This window comes from Malaclemys terrapin, chromosome 2 (assembly GCF_027887155.1).
Source record: "Malaclemys terrapin pileata isolate rMalTer1 chromosome 2, rMalTer1.hap1, whole genome shotgun sequence".
NCBI classification, from domain to species: Eukaryota; Metazoa; Chordata; order Testudines; family Emydidae; genus Malaclemys; species Malaclemys terrapin.
The window spans coordinates 15,697,021-15,716,910 of NC_071506.1; the positions used below are offsets into that span (position 1 = coordinate 15,697,021).

The following is a 19,890-nucleotide window of genomic DNA, read 5'->3' on the forward strand; positions in this document are numbered from 1 at the left end:
AGGGTCATGTGATTGAGTGAAACATTCCTCTTACATCTAAAATGAAAACTAAGTTTCTAACCCTCACGGTTGCAGAGAAAAGTTTGCAAATGTCAACACTTACAGGCTTGAAAAAACAGAAAGCAAAATAAAAGGACCCTTCCCCCAATGTATTGGCTTTTTTTAATCTCATTATTTTTAAGGCCATCTAATGGATGTTTGGGGATCTGACTCATGGTTTCTGAATGCTTGGGCTGGAAATACTGAATAAATATGTATTTTTAGAAGCCTTCTTGTAATCTGCCTCCTTTAAGCAGGGCCAAGATGGGTGAGGTAATGTCTTTTATTGCATCAACTTCTGCTGATGAGAGAGACAAGCTGTCAACTGCATGGAGGGGCAAACGGACAGTGTCTTCCTTTCTATCTTGAGAACCAAACCCATTGGACACAATCCAAACATCATTTTGACCAATAGAGAAAGACTTGTTATTTGTATTAAGATAGTGCCTTGCGGGTCCAGTGGCCTCCTTGTACGAGGCGTTGCAAACACAGAGTGAGAAAGTCCCTGCCCGAAAGAGTTTACATTCTGAAGAGACAAGACAGACTACACCTCTCAGTTCCTCTGCTTCTTCTCCCAGGTTAAGTGTCTTGCCCAAGGGTATACAGCAGTTCAGTGGCAGAGACAGGAATGGTTACCTGTCTAGTGCTCGACCCTTTAGAACAGGGGTGCCCAACGCGGTGCCCGCGTGCGCCATGGCACCCACCGGGGCGTCTAAGTGCATCCGCATACTGGCCGATGGACAAGCATCCGCCGAAATGCCGCTGACAAGTAGAATCATCCGGAGGTGTCGCCGCTGAAATGCCGATTTTCGGCGGCATTTCGGCGGCGATGCCTCTGGATGACGCTACTTGTCAGCGGCATTTCGGCGGTGATGCCTATTGACGTTGCCGCTTATTGGCAGCATTTCGGCGGATGCTCGTCTGCCGCCATAGTCCTCCGTGGCTCATCTGGCGCCCGCCAGACAAAAAAGGTTGGGGACCACTGCTTTAGAATATGCTGCCTCCAGTGAATTCAATGGATTCCGGATTAGATTCACTGTCAATATTTAACAAATACAAATGACGGAGGAAAATATTAACTTCTGCATTTCATTATTTGATTTTAGGTATGGAGTTTGTTGCAGCAACATGGGTTATTGCATTAATTTCTTTTTTTAAATTACTTAACTGTTTGTAAAAACAGAGAAGGAGAAAAGAGTAAATTGAAAATGCAGGCACAGTATTTAAAGCTTTGTAAGACTCTGTTTTGCACAGCTGTTAATTACATCACTATGTTAATGCTATAGAATTAACATAAACACTTATATAGCACTTGTCATGTATAAAACATTATAACAAACATTCATCCTGACAGCAGCCATATGAGGCAAATTCAGGATTATCTGTATTTTGCCAGTTGAGATGGAGAGAGTTTAAAGGGAAACCATCAATTTTAATAATGTCTTTTCTGCATGAAAATGTGTAATTATTATTATCTGAAATAGATTAAGAGAAACCAGCTAGTCGGGGCATTTTTCAGGGCCTTTTGTTTTGACAGTTCCATGTATAGTCAGTTTCACGGAGCCCATATATGATTGGTTTCCCTTTTCGCATGTATGGGTTACACAGCAACCGGAGAGAGGAAAAACATTAAAAACGCTTTCAAAAAATGTAACTGTAAAACTGCAAAAATGGATTCAGAGCCAAGTGCAGAATCAGAAACTACTTTTAACTTGACTAGATTTCAGGTTTATTGTTCCTTTAGCATTTTGCCTAAGGCTACAGGGGATCAGTCAGGTTTAGAATGCAACATTAATTGAATCCCACTTCTTCTTCAAAGCTGTTGATCCATACCTCTCACTATACACTCTTTTGTAGATACAGGAAAAGCCCAGCTGTTGGGACTATGGTGTGACAACTCAAAAATCTCAGTCCTAAAATTGTGCATGGATGAAGATGAATTTTAATGGCTTATAATTTAGCTCCATTAAAATAGATTTTTGAACAAACCAAGCAAATATTCTTCAGTAAGAAATGGCTGCACCTAACATTTTAACATTCACCCACTTTTGAGTTTAACTCTGCACCTTTTCTCTTAGTTCAAACAGCTGAATGTCATTTGTGCTCACATTCCAAAACAATCAGCTTTGAGCTGAGATTAAGCAACAAAAATTTAGTCCAAAAAGAGAATTGCTGAGAAAATTATAAGCAAGGACATTTACGCTGCACACTGGAGCAAGGACTGCTTTCTCTTTTATAGATGACTAGCACCCAGTGCAATGCAGTCCTGGTCCTCTTTAGGAACTCCGGGTGATTTTGTAATGTAAACAGGAATGACCTCTATTATAGCTTTTATTATACTATAAAGCTAAGGGGAAATTGAAAATTGAAGTCCTGCTTTTCCAGATAGCATTCTTTAATTAAATCAGTTTCAGTGTTGTTCCTTCAGATTTACACTGGTGTAACAGAAATCAGAGTTTGACCCTGCAACTATGTAAACAGATTAACCCTATCCATAGGAATGTGCCGTTTGGCTTTTGACTCTTCAGACCCATAAAAAAGTAATTCTGCTTTGCTCTAGTGAGGTATAGTTATGACAGAGAAGGCAATTTTATTAAAAGCCTTAGTACTTTCTAAAAATTACCTTCTGGCCTGAATTTTCTCAGGTGCGTAATCAGCTCAAGGATGACTTTTTTCTGGAAAGATTTGTGTATTTCAAAAATTGGTTTTGTGAGGCACCTAAGAATGTATTTGATTGTACACACATAAGGCATTACTCTGTGTGTTCAGATAATTCAAAACAAGCTGCATCTGAGAGGGTCAGACTGGCAGTGGCTGTATGGCCTCATCCAAATCGTAGTCCGCAGAACCAATGGATTCTCTCAGTGATTTCAGTGGGCTTTGAATCAGTCCCTCTGTCCTTAAAAGCCATTGCTATGCTTGAAAAAATTTGCTTTGGAAATATATTTTGGGTAGATTGGCTGTTCACAAACGACTTGCAGAGTTTAGATCTATACGAGCTCATATTTGCCACATCACACGTGACATTTTCGAATAATAATAAAATACTTAGCACTTAAAGAATTGTGCTTCCCATTGGGAGCCTGAGGCACACAGACATGATAGTGATTTGCCCAAGATGCATGGCAAATTAGTGACGCTGCGAAAAATGGAATCCAGGGATGAAATCCTGACTCTGGTAAAGTCAGTGGGAACTTTAAAGTCCATTGACTTCAGTGAACCCAGGATTTCAGCCCGAGTGTCTTGACTACCAGCCTGTGCTCCAATTGCTTGACTGCACACCTTGGACTGGCAGACACTGTACTAATGTTGACTGATCTGGCTCCTTTCATCCTTACTCTTGGATTATTTTTGCCATACTTATCCAGATGTGCAGCCATTAGTGGTCTGCATTGGCTTTTACACAGTGCCGCTCCCGAGAAAGGAAGAAAAGCAGGAGACTGAGTTGTGCAAGTTTACATTTTTTACACTGAAATACTGCAGGGAATATTAGTGTAGCCAGAGAGAAAATATGTCCAGGGGAAAACACAGAACATGCCAGACTGGCTCAGACTTAGCCAGTATTATATCTCCAACAGTGGTCAGTACCAGCTGTTTCAGAGGAAGCTATAAGAACCCCACAGAAGGAAGTTGTGGAATAACCTGCCCCCAGAAAAAGTTACTTCCTGACCCCCTTTATTTAGAGGTTGTCTGAGTGCCTGATGCATGAACATTTAGCTCCTTTCCAAAACACTTATTTTAATCTTTGCTGTAAGTGTGGAAATTCTAATTGTCCATATAAAGGTCTAATCTCTTTTGAGTCCTCCTGCTAAGCTCTTAGCCTCAATGAAATCTTGTGGCTATAAGTTCCTCAGACCAGTTCTGTGTTGTGTGAAAAGGTATTTCCTTTTATCAGTTATGAATTTGCCACCTTCATTACTTTGTGTACCTTTATCAGATCCCCTCTTACTCTGCTCCGCTAAGGTAAACAGTCCCAGTGCAGATGCAGAAACCCTGTCTAGATTTTCATTTCAGAATGTTGTATGGACAGGGGGGTAAAATTTTGCCATGCAACTTAAAGCGGCAAAGGTACATCTGTGTATGGGATAGTGGCACTTGAACAGCTCTGAGGGAAGCGGACGGTAACGTGTCCAAATCTGAACTGTGAACTTAGGCCATAGGAAGAGAGCACTGGAGGATCTTCACAGCAGCAGTACTTTTGGGCCCAGCCATGCGTTCCCTGCCACCTGTTTGCTGCTGAGCTAGTAGTTTTTGCAGAGCAGGGCCCCAAATAAGGGGGGCACAACCTTAGCATGGTTTCCCCCCACACATACACACCCCTCTAAAATCCTACCCTTCTCAGAATAGGGGAACAGCACCAGATCACCCACTAACAAACCTCCCCAGAGAATGGCAGAGCTGATGGGCCAGTTTCTGTTGTCAGCAGGTGCTGCCCAGGTGCAGAGGGAAGGTAGCGTTGCACCTCCAGGATTCTGGGTTGCTCTGGCGGCTGCTCTAACTGATGGTGGCTTCCCCCTCCCCCAGCTACCAGCTGGCTCCTCCACAGCCCACCATAGCAGGAATAGTGCCCTGAAAAAGTGATTATCTGCCTTCAGCACAGCATGAGAGGGGTGTCAAGGAGCTATAGCGGAGGGAGGCTTAGGCTCTGGGAAACCAGAGGCACCTGTGTCCTACTGAATTCAGTGCTGGAGGCACTGAATGGAAGGGGATGTGCCATTGTCACATGTCACCTGTTGGCAGATGAGAGTAAGGGGGTGGGGAGGCAAGTGAAAAGAGGAGAAAATCAGGTGAAAACATGTGTGGGACGGAGGCTTCCGTCACTTGATTCCCCCCAACCTGAGAACTGTTGCAACACGTCTTGCAGGGAATGCCATCGGTGCTGTCAATGAGCACAGACGAGCGTCAGGGAGAAGTGCAACACCCTGCTTTGATAAAAACCTTCTGTGTTTGTGACCCGAGTGACCCTGTTCTTCCCAACAGAAATTGCAAGGAGAGAGCAATCCTAAAAATATCAACGACACTATGAAGGAATTGTTTGAGATCATTCCCGGTGACGGGGAGCAGCTGTTGGAGAGAGACGCTTCCCGGTGCAGAAGGTGTGCCGTCGTGGGGAACTCCGGAAACCTTAGGCAATCTCAATACGGCCAAGATATCGATGCCCACGACTTTGTGCTCAGGTGAGTACAGAAGAGACTCAGGGATCCTGAACCTCCTGATCAGTTCAGTTATTTAACATTTGTCAGCATTTGTAGGGCCAAATTCTGCATTGCTTTACAGGGCTGCAAGGGGATACACATCAGAGCAGAATCCAGTGCTTGGGTCCTGAGCGAAATCCCACTGAAGTAATTGGCAGTACTTGAGTTGACTTCCATGGGAGTGGGATTGGGCCCTTAGCAACTAGCACATTACTTCTCCCTCAAGATCAGAACTGGGAATTAGTGTCCCTCTCTGAACAAAACGGAGGAGCAAATCCTGCACTGATGCTGAACACCCTCAATTCCCAGTGAAATCAATGGGAGTTCAAAGTACTCTGCTCCTTGCAGGATCAGGCCCCTAGCTGGCCAAATGCATTCTTAGCATCACTCCACTAGCATAACTGAACTAGTTTGACCAGGGTGGAATTTGGCCCCATGTGTTAACTGTCCTAATCTGGCCTTGTGCCTGCTTTAAATGATGACGGGCTTCGCATAATTGTGTTTCTGATTCTTCATTTAAAAACCAGAGATTTTAAATAAATGTGATATTTGCTTTTACTGCTGATAGTTGGGCTCCCAAAGTGACTTTTACAAACTTACACTGATATAAAAGGCCAAATTCCGCTCGCTTTTACTCTGGTATATTCTCTACCCAGAAATCACTTCACCACTGACATGCAGCTACTTTTGCAGTGGAATGAAGTAGCTGTTCTAGAGTGGACAGTAAAACCCCAGGTAGGACAGGAAGCAACTAGACAACACCAGTTGTGTTACAGTGAGCAGCATCACTAGTCCTCTAAAGTAGCAAAAGATGACCATCGTGCCCAACTGAAAGTGCAGGGGTCCTTTTAGTGAGGCAGAATGGAACGTCCCCAATTGGAATTTAGCCTGGATATCTGGGTTGAATAACCTGATCTTTGCAAAACATGCCATGGGGGATTCAACAGCCACAGGGGTCAGACGCTTTGTTTAAATCTCAACCAGCACAGTGAGTTCTCGCACTATTCGGGGGCACTGGTTCAGTACCAGCTCAGAGAAAAGAGTCCTGCCTATGGAATTGTCTGCACCAGAAGTATCTGGCTGGTGGGAGTTTTCCCATCCACCTGCTATCCAGCGTGTTACTGCCAACCCTGAGGACTACAGTACAATCTGATACGGCTGCTGGCCTCTTTAGCTTCTGAGGCTTTTTTTTAATGGTAGCTAGGGAATAAGACACACAGATGTTTATCCCTGCTTTGAGACCTTACTGCTTACATCCTTGGGAGCGAGCCCAGGTCTACACTAGCGGGGGGGTCGACCTAAGATACACAACTTCAGCTACGCGAATAGAGTAGCTCAGTGGTTCCCAAACTGGGGTTCGTGAACCCCTGGGGGTTCGCAAAATGTTACAGGGGGTTCTCAGGAAAAAATTCCCTAACGGCAGACAGAGCTGTCCCTAGGAGCCCTGGGCAGCACGGGGCCTGCAGCCCGGAGCCCCTGGACTCCCAAGAGCTAAGCAGATCAAAGCAAGCATCTCTATCAAACTTCAAGACTCCTTATAAGAAATGGAAAGGGAGGTGGATATTTTTTGCTGTTTTTAAAATTAAATAGGCAGCTAGTCTAATGTGTGTTGTTTGCCTGGACTGCTCAAGGCCTGAATGCTTGTGTAGGGGGAACTCTTTGAGTTGGCTTCTTAAATACCTTCCTGCTGTTTCACATCTGATACTGCTTGATGAAACATAGGAGCCTTGTCTTATAACAGGCTTATTCAAAGAGATACAAGCTACGAAAGTGAGATCTCAGAAGAGTGTTGCCGTTTTCATAATGTAATAAAAATACTGTAATGATAAATAATAATTAATAATAAATAGTGTGTAATAAGCATGTCATAAAAACATATTTTATATTTCCCAGATCACTGCTTTTATAATTTCTACTCGGGTAAAGGAGAAAATCCCTGGAAATATTCATTTTTAGGAGGGGGTTCGCGAGACTTGATATTTTAGTGAAAGGGGTTCACAGGTTGTTAAAATTTGGGAACCACTGGTGTAGCTGAAGTCGGCGTATCTTAGGTCGACTTACCTGGCCGTGAGGACGGCGGCGAGTCAACCACTGCCACTCCCCCGTCGACTCCGCTTCTGCCTCTCGCAAGCTGGAGTTCCGGAGTCAACTGGGAGCGCGATCGGGGATCGATTTTATCGCGTCTACACTAGATGCGATAAATCGACCCCCAATAGATTGATCACTACCTGCCGATCCAGCGGGTAGTGAAGACCTGCCCTGAGGAGACGTTATGTGGTTTTGAAAATGGGTCCTTTTGTGTGTGATCTCTACTCCGGTGCTTTCATGAGCTTTACTCAACACCAGAGCAATACACACTAGCAACCCCCTGCTATGATGAGCAGTGCGGCTTTAAGCTTAGCCTTGAGCCTTATGCTGTGAAAGTTGTCACCTTTTCATCCTGTCCTAGTAAGAACAAAACAAAAAAAAACCCCACCCCATTCTGACATTTGCATCCCCGTGCCATGCTGTTGCATCAATGCATGATGATGATTCATCCCCCCACGGTGAGCCGATGTTCTCACATATTGACTCAGTGCTCCAACAGAAAGGCCAGCCTCATGACGTGGTAACAATATGTTGTTGAACATAAACTAAATTCAGCTTCCATTGTCCTGTAAGCTAAAGGCCAAACTCTTCTTGACTTGCTGCTACAGCAGCACCGTTGGCTTCAGTGGAGCTATATGAGAGGGAAAGGCTTGCAGAATTTGGCTCTAGATTTTCAGGCATACAAGTCAGGCCTGGGAAAACTTGAGCTCTCCTATGGACAAATGGCAACACTGAATTTGTCACCTGAAAAACCTGAAAGGAAAGATCTAGAGACTCTTTAAATTATCTGTAGATAATTTTGACCCTGGTGTCAGAATTCATACATTGTAATTCACTAGCTCGGCCTCGAGACCCACCGGAAAGTGCTACTTTCAGGATGAAGAACTCAAAGCACAAGCAGAGCCCAGCTCACCTTGAGAGTTCCCTTCCAATCAGAATGATTGATTAGGCCCTGTTCTATCCTTAGATATGCAAACAGCTCTTGCTGGACACAATGGGGGCTCTACGAATGGCTGGCTGAGGCCGACAGTGGCAGTTCATGGAGATGTTTTCTTTGGTTTCAATCCCAGTGGGTTTGTGTTGAGACCCTGGAGTCTGGCTGTGATCTGGGTTCAAATGAATCCCCAGACTCCCACTGAAACTACTAGACCCTCCAGTAGGTCCGATTCTCTCAAGGCTCAAACCGCCTTTCTCTGACCCCAGGTTGGTTATGAAGTTTGTGAAACAGCCTAAAGCCATCTGAGTTTTTTATCTTGCTTGGGGCTTATTTTTGGTAACCGTAAAGGATGAGTGTGAAAGATGGAATGTCATGGTCGGTATCCTCCATATCAGAGCTGTCATTTGTGTGTGTGTGTGTGAGGAGCTCAATGGCATGATCCATTGGTTAGCGCATGTGACTGGAAGCTAGGGAACTTGAGTTTTAGTCCAGGCTCTGACATTTACTCACAGTGCAACTTTTGACATGTCCCTTAACCAATTTGAGCCTCAGTTTCCTCATCTGTAAAATGGGGATGAGAGTTGCCCTCCTCATGGGAGTGTTGTGGGAGCCACTCAATCAATATTTGATCCTGGTGCATTGGTTACAACAGTGTCACTGAGAGCGGATTGCACTGCTGTAATGGACCACTCATGGTAGCTTGCTACGTGCCTACCTGGCTCACACGGAGCAGTATCTTAATCTGTGAGTAGTCCTACTGAAATCAGTGGAACTACTCCCGGAGCAAGGTGCGAGTCATTGCCATGAAGGGTGGCAGAGTCCTGCCCTGGGTTTGTAAAAGCCCTTTGACCTGACTTTGAGGCCTACTGTTTCTCATGGTCCTGCATATGACTTCATTTAAAATGAGATCACTTTTTACCTCGACGCTACAATTCTTTACATACACTTCCATGTTTCAGTGGATTAGAAACTAAGGGCCTACTTCCATTTACACTAAGGCCTCTTAACCCCTGACTAATGTAATGTTGAGCCTTTTATCGTGTCAGGGCAGTTAAGGGAGCCTTAGGATAGCGGCCATGAAAGTGTCCTGGGTGAGCGGGGCTAGCCTTGACTTCACTGCTATCATTGCTCTAGCTAGCTTTGATCTAGCTTGATTAAAGCTAACACAGGTATATCTACACAGGCTGCAATCACACCTTCCAATTGCAGAGCAGACATACCCTTAATGGAGATGAGGACCCTGCCCAGTAACTGTATTCTCTGCACACCCCAGCTAGTAAGTTTGGGAAACAATTCTCCTCTTGATTTTTTTTCTCTCTCCTTTCTGGGTTGCAGAATGAATCGCGCTCCAACTGCCGGGTTTGAATCAGACGTTGGAAGCAAAACCACTCACCACTTAGTTTACCCCGAGAGCTTCCGAGACCTGGCGGAAAATGTCAGCATGATTGTGATCCCCTTCAAAACGCTGGACCTGCGCTGGATTGTCAGCGCGCTCACCACGGGCACCATAAACTTGTAAGTAAAGCTGAGGCCGACAGGTGCCCAAGCTGAATGGGGGACATAGCAGCTGTGTCATCATTGTGACGCTTTCTTTGGGGGGGCCCAGGATTGTTAGTCACCTTGTTACTCCTTAGCCTCCAGTATGAGGGAGTCCAGGTGGTAACTGGGAATCAGCTCCCTGACACTGCCAAGCCTTCGGTCACTCAAGAACTCTCCTCAGGGCTCTGCCAGCCCTTACTTTGCCTGGCAGGTTTACACTTGGTGCACCCCAGTCCTGGAACGCCTCAGAACCATCCCTCTCTGGTATCCGGCCCCTGTCATTGGACATTCACAGGAACTGCCAGGTTTGCTGTTCCCAAGGGAACGGTATACACACCAGCTTGTTTGAATCAATGGGGGATTCACACTTCCTGCCCCAGCACTAAGAAGTATTTATAATAGAAACCAGAATACATTTATCAACCAAGAGCAAAGATTCAAAAATTCAAATGAGTGTTGAGCATGAATATTGGAAGCAGAATTGATTACACATATAAAACAAAACTTAAAATGCAGTCCTAGGTCTACATTTACCGATGGTTACCTTTCCTGTTCATAGAGTAGATTCTTTCCCAAGGATTCAGTCTTTGACAGAGTTGCTGGTTGTCAGTCATAACCAGGATCCAGGTTTTCATGAATACCCCGACCTTTCAAGGGGTTTTCTCGTAAATGGATAACACAGACATCCTTTGTCTTTTCTCTTATACCGCAAAATTGTGTTTGCACCCCCGGGACAAGACTGTGGGTTTAGTCACCGTGTTGACTTTATAGCCTTGTGTTGATTTGGAATGCAAATGTAGATCCCATTGTGTTTGGCTTAACTTTCCGATGAACTGAGACAGGTCAATAAACATCCTACTCTAACAGAAAACTTGTTTGCCAACTCTGCCTCTGAACGTATCTTCCGCACATGTACCTAACTCCTTAAATATCACCCCTAAGTACATTACCCCATGTGATGAAAGCTTCCGTTAGCCACCTTACACAACCCTTTGTGGATAAATACTATGAAAGCAGTGTGTTAGATGTAGTGAGTTTGTCAGACCTGATAGAGAGTTTCTGTTACCGAGCATTGAATCCTTTGCCATTTGGCATTGAGGGGTTCTCTGGGTCACACTAGTGTGTTAGCACAAAGTGTAACCACAGCACAAGAGAGATGAGGCCAAAAGCGCAGCATTGATCTAAATTCCACCTCTACCTGTGCATCAGAGGATTCCAGTTCTGCAGGCACACTCAGGAGCAGAATTTGGCCCTGCTGCGTTTTGTTTTCTGGTAACAGTTTGACTTTTGGGCGCATTGTGTGGTATGGGCGTTCAGAACAGACTCCTCTTTGTCCCGTGCACAGCAAAACTGGAGAAATGGTAGAGAATGTTTGCTGCTGCTCTAAATCACCAGTGTCCTAGTCAGTTTCCACTTTGATTGCTGCCTTCTTGACCTGGCTTCTGGGACAATGACTCATTTTGGCTGCTCACCTCTCTCCTCTAAGGTGGAGTTTTTGGAGGAAATGAGTGGAAACTGTATTTTTTAGCCTTCAGATACACGAGGCTTCTATTGGTCATAGCTGAAGATAGAACTGGCTGGTTGGAGGGACCTCCAGTGGGTCCTTCATTATCCATTCTTCCAGCATGGAGCTGACAAGTGGCATCTGGCTCCTAATGCCACCGGCGAGACTCGTGTACTGTGTGATCCATCCTGCTAAGCACTTCTGCAATCATTATCCCCATTTTACAGATGAGGAAACCGAGGCATAGAGAGGCTGGGGACTTCATCGAGGTCACACGGCACATGAACACCAGAGGCAGAAAAAGAACCAAAGCTACCTAGTACCTAATGAGCCCATTTAGTCAAGTCATTTAATTGGTCTAGCTCAGTTTTCCCCATCTGTAAAACATGGACAGTGGTCTCTTAAGTAGCCTACTTCCGCCACAGGAGTCTGGGGAGGGTTAATTGGTTTAATGCTTGTAGAGTTTGGAATAGATTTGCATGCATGTATCAGAGATCAGGTTATATCCCCAGTATCACTGTATTTGAAAAGTTCAGCAATAATAATGAGGGATTGTCAGAGTAATTATAAAAGGGAGAGCTTCTTCACAGTCTTTCTCTCTTCCTCCAACTCCCAACCCCTCAGTTCTGTCCTCTCCTTCCTTCCCTTCTCCCCAGCACATAAAGCAAACCCAGTGTTAGATTCCTTGTGTGATTTCATTTCCTGGTGGGGTATTGTCTCCCATTCTGAAGCAGTCTGTATATAGCAAACTGTTCGCTCAAGATCTTGCTAGATCTGTGGCTGACAGCTGGAAGACCAAGAAGTTAGTCTCAGGGAGTGGCAAAGAGGAGTGGTCTTGACTCTGCACAGACTTACCAGTAATTTGTCTCCAGCTGTGTGACTCAAGCAGATTCCAGAGGTTAGATAAACAGAGCAGAGGAAAAGGGCTCAGAACCACCTTGTTTTCCTCGTTCCTGGTGAACAAGGGACCTGCTCCTCGTAGCTCAGAAAGAAACCTGCGGCCCAAGGAGACTGTTGATCAGATGTGGGTAGGCAAAGATGCTGTGTCATGGTGCTGACAGAGCAGACTTGCACCTGTGGGCTAAGCTCATGGTGTAGCTTAAGCAAGAGAGGATGGACTGCCTCGGTCCCTGACTCCCCTGCTGCTGTCTGCCAGGAGGGGCTCTAACCCCACAGGTGGCTCAGCTGGGCATGGGTCACTTGGGAGCAGGCCCTGTAAGTGCACATGCTGAGTAGGACCTGAGCATTCCGGAGGAGACCCAGAGGAACAAAGCTCCAGTTGCATCCACTGCAGGAAAGCCCTGGGGAGTAGATTAAAGGCCCACATCCCCCATCGCTTGGCCAAGCTGCTGAGAGGCAGCAAGTGCTCCAGAGTGGCTGTGTACATGGGCCTTCAGAAGACAGCACAGGAACACTGAGAGAGGGGCAGTTCTCCCTTTCACATGCTGGGACTCTCCTGTGAAGGGGATTGGAGATGAAACAGAAGGGGATGTTCTGGGATCAGTCCTGTGGAGACGGGAAAGGGATTGTATCTGCTGAGCTCAACAGAGGAGACTAACTATGAGGAGAGAGTCAGGATTAGATGTGTGGACCCGGGAAGTATGAACAGTGCATCTAGCCTATGGCCATGAGCTGGTGAGGGCATTTGCTGCAGGGGCCAGGCCCTGCTAAAAGATCTGTGTTCTTTCTTCTTCGTTTGATAAACAAATGGAGGGGAAGAGATGCCAGGTGGGGAAAGCTGGACCAGAACTTTGTGTCCACCCGCACTGCTCCAGCAGCTACCTCTCACCTCCCCCCCCACATCCACTTGATGACCGCTGCAGATGAGCTTGGCGAAGGGGCAAGGGCTGCCTCTGAACATCTGCTGAACTAACCCTGGGTGGAGGGGGAAATTTTTCACTGGAACAACAGTTAGTTGGGGCTTGACTACACCACACAGCTTTTAGGGACAAGGCTGTGTCGACACAGCCTGGTTGCTAAAAGTCAGCACGTGTAAACGCTCTTTGTCGGCACTTTTGCCGACAAAATTCTTCCAGCCCCATGAGCGGCGTTAGCTGTGTCGGCAAAGCCACATTCACACTGCCACTTGCGTCAGCAAAACTTTTGTCTTTTGTGGGGGGGGCTTTTTTAAGGAACCGCGAAAGACAAAAGTTTTGTCGACAACTTTGCAGTGTAGACAAGCCCTTGTTGAAAGCTGACGCATGAAAGAAGCTTGTGGTTGTACTGTATAGTGAAAGCATCCCTGCTTCATGTTCCACTTTGGTGCCTTAGCTATGATTCATCACACGTTAACTTGTAGTAAAAATGTGTCACATCACAAGCAGTCTTTAAGGTGGCAATTAAACTGTACTTCAGTGACTGTTCTTTGTCAAGACTGAACTATGAATACAAATAAAACCGGCTTTTCTTTTGCTTATCAACTAGCATTCACTGGCCCGTCCCTGGGCATGGGTTTTTCTATGGAGTTGTGCACTTCCCATTTTTCTTAAGTAGGAAGTGATATCCTGGTTATAAATCATGACTTAGGGCGTTTGCCCCACAGCACCCATCATTGACGATGTCCCTGTGCATGCAGAGAGCAAGTCTATGTCAAACTATTTCCCTTCTGGGAAAAGTGTTTTGAAATGTTTTAGCCCTTTGCTCAACCGCACTGCCTAAAGCAGAAAGGAAAAGTGGAGATTTACATGAATATCTTCACCCACTGATGATCAGAGCTGTTTGAAATGTTGCTAAGGAAATCTATTTCTAAAAAATCCCAAATCTGGCCTTTTTCCAAAAATGAAAGTCATTTTTTTTTTTTGTTACAGAAACACTTCCTGTTTTCGCAGTTTCCTATTTTATGATATTTTTTTTTTCCTAATCCCACTCTTGCTTGGGAGACCACGTCACATGCTGGGGATTTTGAAAATCCAAAATTTTCAAAATTGGAAAATCTGTTTCAACAAAGGTGGGGGGTGGAGAACGTCGCTTTTGAAAATTGTGAGTGGTTTAGGCAAATTAATTAATTAAAAATGCAATTAAAAACTGCAGAAAATTTTTGAAAAACAAAAAATTGGTACATTTTGAAAATAGGCAGAAGAAACCCATCTTTGACTTTTTTCCTCAGATTCATTTCCCTCTCTCCCTCCTCCCCTCTCCCCCCCCCCCCCCCCGCCCAGATAACTCTGCGGATGATAACAATCTGTGAGAAATTCTGCTCCCCTCCCCCCCCCCCCAAATAACTCTGTGGATGATAACAATCTATGAGAAACTCTGCTCTGATGTCCTGAAGCCTATGGAAGTCAACAGGAATTTTTCAAATAATTTAGATCAGGTTCTTAGTTACACCTTTTCAAATCAGTGGAGTCTAATCACTAGCGTTACTCCCGATTTACACCAGAGTGACTGAGTTCACAGTCTGGCCCTCTGTCTGCAGCTTTGTACTGATTATTATAAAACACAATGGAATCCTCTAATCTGCCTCGTTAAATAATAGGCTTTGAGGCAGAAGTAAATCATGTATTGTTTATTCATTCATAGAACATATCCCAGCACTTTGCAGAACATCATCAGCCAAACAAGCACTTATGGAATAATAAACCAAACAAAAGCAGCAACTGGAGGTGCCTTTGGTTGTGTTTTAAAACAGACGAGGCCCTGCTTTGCAGACAGACCGCAAGGCCCGCCCTTGCCAAGCTGCCCATACATAGGGGCTGGCTGCAGCATGGGTATCAGTCTCCCTGAGCTGCCAGTCAAACTGAGGGCGAGTCTGGACACAAGAGGCTTCTGTGCAGCCACTGTGCCACTCGATGAAAATATGGTAAAGAGAATCAGTGGTAAGCTGCCCACGTGGCTTTGTTTCAACAGCCCTGGCCCCAGCTCAGGCCCCACTGTCGGATTGTCAGGGCAGCACTTTTTGTGTCTCAGCTGGTGTAACTGGACCCCTGCTGCCTCCTGATTCCATTCCTCATGCCTCCCTCAGATCAGCTTATGCCTACTAGTTTGTGTGGTTCAGCCTGAAGGCTTTGCTACACGCTGGGGCTGAAAAAGCCCCATATTCAATTTGAATGCTCTCTCCTTCAAACCCAACTCATGCCCTCCTTTGGCGATTCTATCTTAGTTGTGATTTGTCTCTCTCCCATCTGGTCTTTAGATGCTCTCGCTTTCCTTTCTGCCAGGGTGCATATATTCACCCGGCTGTGCAAGATCTGGAGTAGATGAGAGGCCTTCGGAATGCAGGAACATTTGACGATCACTAGTTCATGCCCATTGATCGGCCCCGTCTCCCAAAGTCCATTCTCTTTGTTCCCCTCACTCATTCGCCTGCCGACGCTTGCAACTCCCAGCAAGGGAGCACTCTTGCCTTCACAGTCCCGAATATGACCTGAAACCACCAAGACTTCCTCTGTTGACTGTGGTAACTGTCCACACCACTGGGATTATAGCACCATAACTATATCAGCATAACTCCATAGGGTGAATGCAGCCTACGCCAATGGAAGGGGTGTTTCCATCACAGTAGGAGCAGCACCTCCCCACGCGACGGTAGCCGGGTGGACGGAAGCACTGGATTTTTCACGCCCCTGAATGCCGAAGCTATGTTGACTTAAGTTTTAAATACTAGGGAGGTTGTGGAATCTCCATCTCTGGAGATATTTAAGAGTAGGTTAGATAAATGTCTATCAGGGATGGTCTAGACAGTATTTGGTCCTGCCATGTGGGCAGGGGACTGGACTCGATGATCTCTCGAGGTCCCTTCCAGTCCTAGTATCTATGAATCTATGACTCTATAGCCCAGACATAGGAAACAGCAACAAAGGATAATAGAGAAGGGCTAGATAAGCAGATTAATATAGGCATGAGTTAAAACTAGGAAGGAGTTAAAAATATACCTAATAATAAAGAGTTAAAAATAAACTCTAAACATTTAGATCTAACCAATAGGAATCTTGCGGTGGTTTCCTTTCCCTCCTTGGTGGTTTGTTCAGATGGTGAGCGCTTTAGAGTGAGGATCTGTCTTGTTATGTTTTACGGCAAGGATCGAGCGTAGTTTAGGGTGCATTATGAACAACATGAAACCAGTGCTCCGGTGCGCTCTTTCTTCAAGAAAATGCACAGACACTTTACGTGTGTGTGTTTTGGGATCCCTGCACACATGTGACCAGTAGTATTATACCAGAATGGCTTGTGCCTGGGATTTAGAGGAAATCAGGCTTTTCTTTTTGAACACAGGACTCTGCCTTCACCAAGCCCAGGGACTCGCAAGCACAGCTGTAAGATCTAGCCACCAAGAACTTTACATTAGCAGCTACTGGCAACTTCTGATTCTTCCCAGCTGTTTGAGAGGGGAGGGACAGTGTTCTGAGGGCATGTGGGATGGGGCCAGGTACTGTGAGTGGTGGTGTGGGCGGTAACTGCCTTCCTATTAGTAGCAACTGAATAATACCTCTACGCATCCGCTGAAAGTAATGAATCCTTATCCAGAACGATTAAGAGGGAGGGAGTCTCCCCCTAGTGGTGAAATGTATGCCAGCCATGCATTAGGCTGAAAACAAAACTCCGCAGTTAAGGTCTGATTCATTTCTGTGTGGTCATTTTTCAATGTTATGTTGAAATGGTGGCATATTTTCCATCAATTTGTTATATTTATTATTTTCAGTCACCATTATTCTTACTTTAACCTCTTCCTGATATATTTTTTTAAGAATATACTCTTTTTTTCTTTTTTACTTTAAAATGCACCTTTCATTTGACTTCTACTAATCTGGGTATTTTTTTCTTTAACAGCACATATGTTCCAGTTCCCCGTAAAATCAAAGTAAAAAGAGACAAGGTGAGTTGTGTCTGTTGGTTTATTCTGTTTGTTAATCATCCTGCGGAAATTGCTGCCACAAATTATTCTTGGGACAAATAGCTTGGGAGGATCCAAAGAAGTCTGCAAGTAATTACGAAGGTCTTAAAAATACCCACAGTTACATTTTTAGCTGGGCTAAAAATTTACAGCCTTGTGGTTCAGCACTAATTAACCATTTCTGCCCATTATGAAGGTTTTATAGCTTCCTCTGGTACTGATCGGAACCATCTGGCCTATTGGTTTGATCCTATGCAACAATTTCTCTGTTTCTCCTTGACATAGAATAAAGTCTTAGAATAGCACCGCTTTAAACATGGAACAAGATATACAATGTTTAGTTTTCTGTCAGCAACTGTGCATGCTTTTTTCTTTTTTTAATTAAATTGCTTGAACTCAAGGCATGATTCTCATTTTCTAGGACAGGAGTTCTCCATCTTTTTTCCATCACTCCCCCCAACTTTTTTTTTAACTTGAAGCCCCGGTCTTATACAATGAGACTTTCCAATGTGCTCCAGATGGAACTGGGACCATTTAATATATTGATTCCAATAAAGGGGATTCTACTTTAAATAAATCAGTCATTTGAGTTGGCGGTCTAACAGTGCGTAGGCCAGGAAACCTTTCAAAAGCACATACCTTGTTATTCACAAACTTTTCAAGCAGTATTTCTCGATTTCAGCATTGAAGAGTGCTAGTGGGGGTTGTGACCCCGTGATCCAGTTTGCAATGCCACTCAGTGAAATTTGGCCCAGCTGCCCCTCCACCATGACAGAGGGGCAGAGAGGCAAAATTTCAGGAAGTGGCATTGCAACCCCATGAGTGAGTAGGAAGGATCGCAGCCCCCCACCCCAGAAAGTTTGGTATGCCTCCCCAGGAGAGTGCCCCGCCCCATTGAGAACTGCTATTCTAGGGAACTCTTTCTTTGTATGCACAAGAGGAAGACAGGTAAACTTTAAACAAATCAGAGGATGAAGTTAATGAAAAACTCCTAATGATTTCAATGGCCATTGGATCAGGCCTACAGAGGATAGTCAGCCTGAGGAATTCACTTACCATAAAGAAGTCAAACAGATGTTTCATGCTTCAGGGCATACCTTGAATGCTGCATGATTTCACAGGTGAACAATGGGTCTTTTCACCTACCTCTGAGTTAGGACTACTGCTGGAAGAGGATTCCAGCCCCCACAGATCATTGATTTAGTCTGTTATTGTGTGTTCCAAATCCACTACAGAAAAGCTTAGGTAGCCTGCAATGGGTTGTGGGGAGTAATTCAAGGCAGGGAGAGAATCAAACTTTTATTTTCAGATAGCCATTGCAAGCCTTTGGAGTCCTTTAAGCAGGAGACTTTCAGAAGCACCAAAGCAGTTGAGGCGCACAAGTGCCATTGAAGTGACTAGAACTTGTGCTCCTAAACCCCTTAGGCACTTCTGAAAGTCTCTCCCTAAAACTACAAGTACAGTCTTGGAGCCTTAAAATTCCAGCTGCCCTAATGGAATGGATGGGGTTTTGTAACAAACATTCCTTTCCTGCAGAGTAGGTGGAGACTGAATCTTCCAGTGCTGTGAACTGTCTTCTCCTTGCGCACTGTTCCCCATTATAGACAGAAGCGGCTAGAGGTTCTTGAATTTCATCCCATGTGTCTATTTGATTTTTTGTCACATATTTAAATTAGAAAAATACAGTGAATCTGTTTCAGGTATGCCGATTATTCATGGTCCCATCACTGCTAAAATGTAGGGCACACCTTAAGAAACATGCCGGGAAGCATAATCTAGTGGTTAAAGCACTATGAGTCAGGAGACCTGGGAGCTGCCACAGACTTCAGGTGTGATCTAAGGCAAATCCCTCTGCCTCCGTTCTCCTGCTGTAAACGAGCGGGAAATGATGATACAGTAGGTCCCTATCTGTCATTCATGAACCCTCACATCTGTAAAGCTCTTTTGAGATGCTCTAAGAGAAGGCGCTAAGCTACCATTATTATAGAACACAGGCCCTGGGCATAGCTGGCAAAGTCAGAAGTCATCCCAAGTGGCTTTTAATTGATGTGCCAAGCCATCCAGCACCTTGGCATTGCCTAGCCCTAATAGCCCCGGTCAGAGTTGCATCCTCCAAGAACATGGCATGGAGTTGGGAAGGAAGTGACATGATTTCTCCAGCAAGGCAGTGAGGGTTTCAGGAAAGGAATGACAAAGGGTGCTGAAGCAGATTAAGCCTGGGCCGAGGCTGTGTGGCGTGTCCTGGCAGAGAGAACAGCAGCAGCTCAGAGCATCGGTGTAGAAATAGACTTCCTCCCCCACCATGAAAATTGTAAAACACCCAGTGAGAAGATATTACACAGAAATATCAGCAATTAACCTTGCTGTGGCTCCCATCACAAACTCGGCATGGGAGGGCCAAGCGGGGCTGGAATGGAAAACCCTAGCCTTAGCCAGCATTGCAGATGATGGAGGTGTGAGGAGTGGATGTTGCCTTTCCACTCTGCTCTGAATGAGGAGCGGCCCCATAGGGAAAGGGAACGGACTGTCCAGGGACTGTTCTAGGCCTGAGTCTGCCAGTTCAGCCCGGGAATGGGGGATGATGGTCTTGAGGACTTGCCAAGCACACCTCTGCTGAGACTGCTCTGAGGGAAGGATTTGGGGCAATGCATAGAACCAGGAGCTATAACACTTGCTGCTCTTTGGAACTTTCCAGCCAGGGACCTCAATGTGCTATGTACGTATTAATCTGCCCCATAATTCCCCTGTGAGGCAGGTG

The 19,890-nt window shown here is 45.2% G+C and overlaps 1 protein-coding gene across 5 annotated transcripts in view; it reads left to right on the top strand.

Annotated features, from left to right (window-relative positions):
* Nucleotides 1–19,890, top strand: part of ST3GAL1 (ST3 beta-galactoside alpha-2,3-sialyltransferase 1) — a 127,556-nt gene that overhangs the window by 101,973 nt on the left and 5,693 nt on the right. For all 5 annotated transcript variants that reach the window (XM_054017527.1, XM_054017530.1, XM_054017526.1 and 2 more), the window contains 3 exons: nt 5,020–5,216; nt 9,595–9,774; nt 17,069–17,114. In XM_054017527.1, coding sequence (XP_053873502.1) covers nt 5,020–5,216; nt 9,595–9,774; nt 17,069–17,114 — 423 coding nt within the window. The remainder of the gene's footprint in view (nt 1–5,019; nt 5,217–9,594; nt 9,775–17,068; nt 17,115–19,890) is intronic.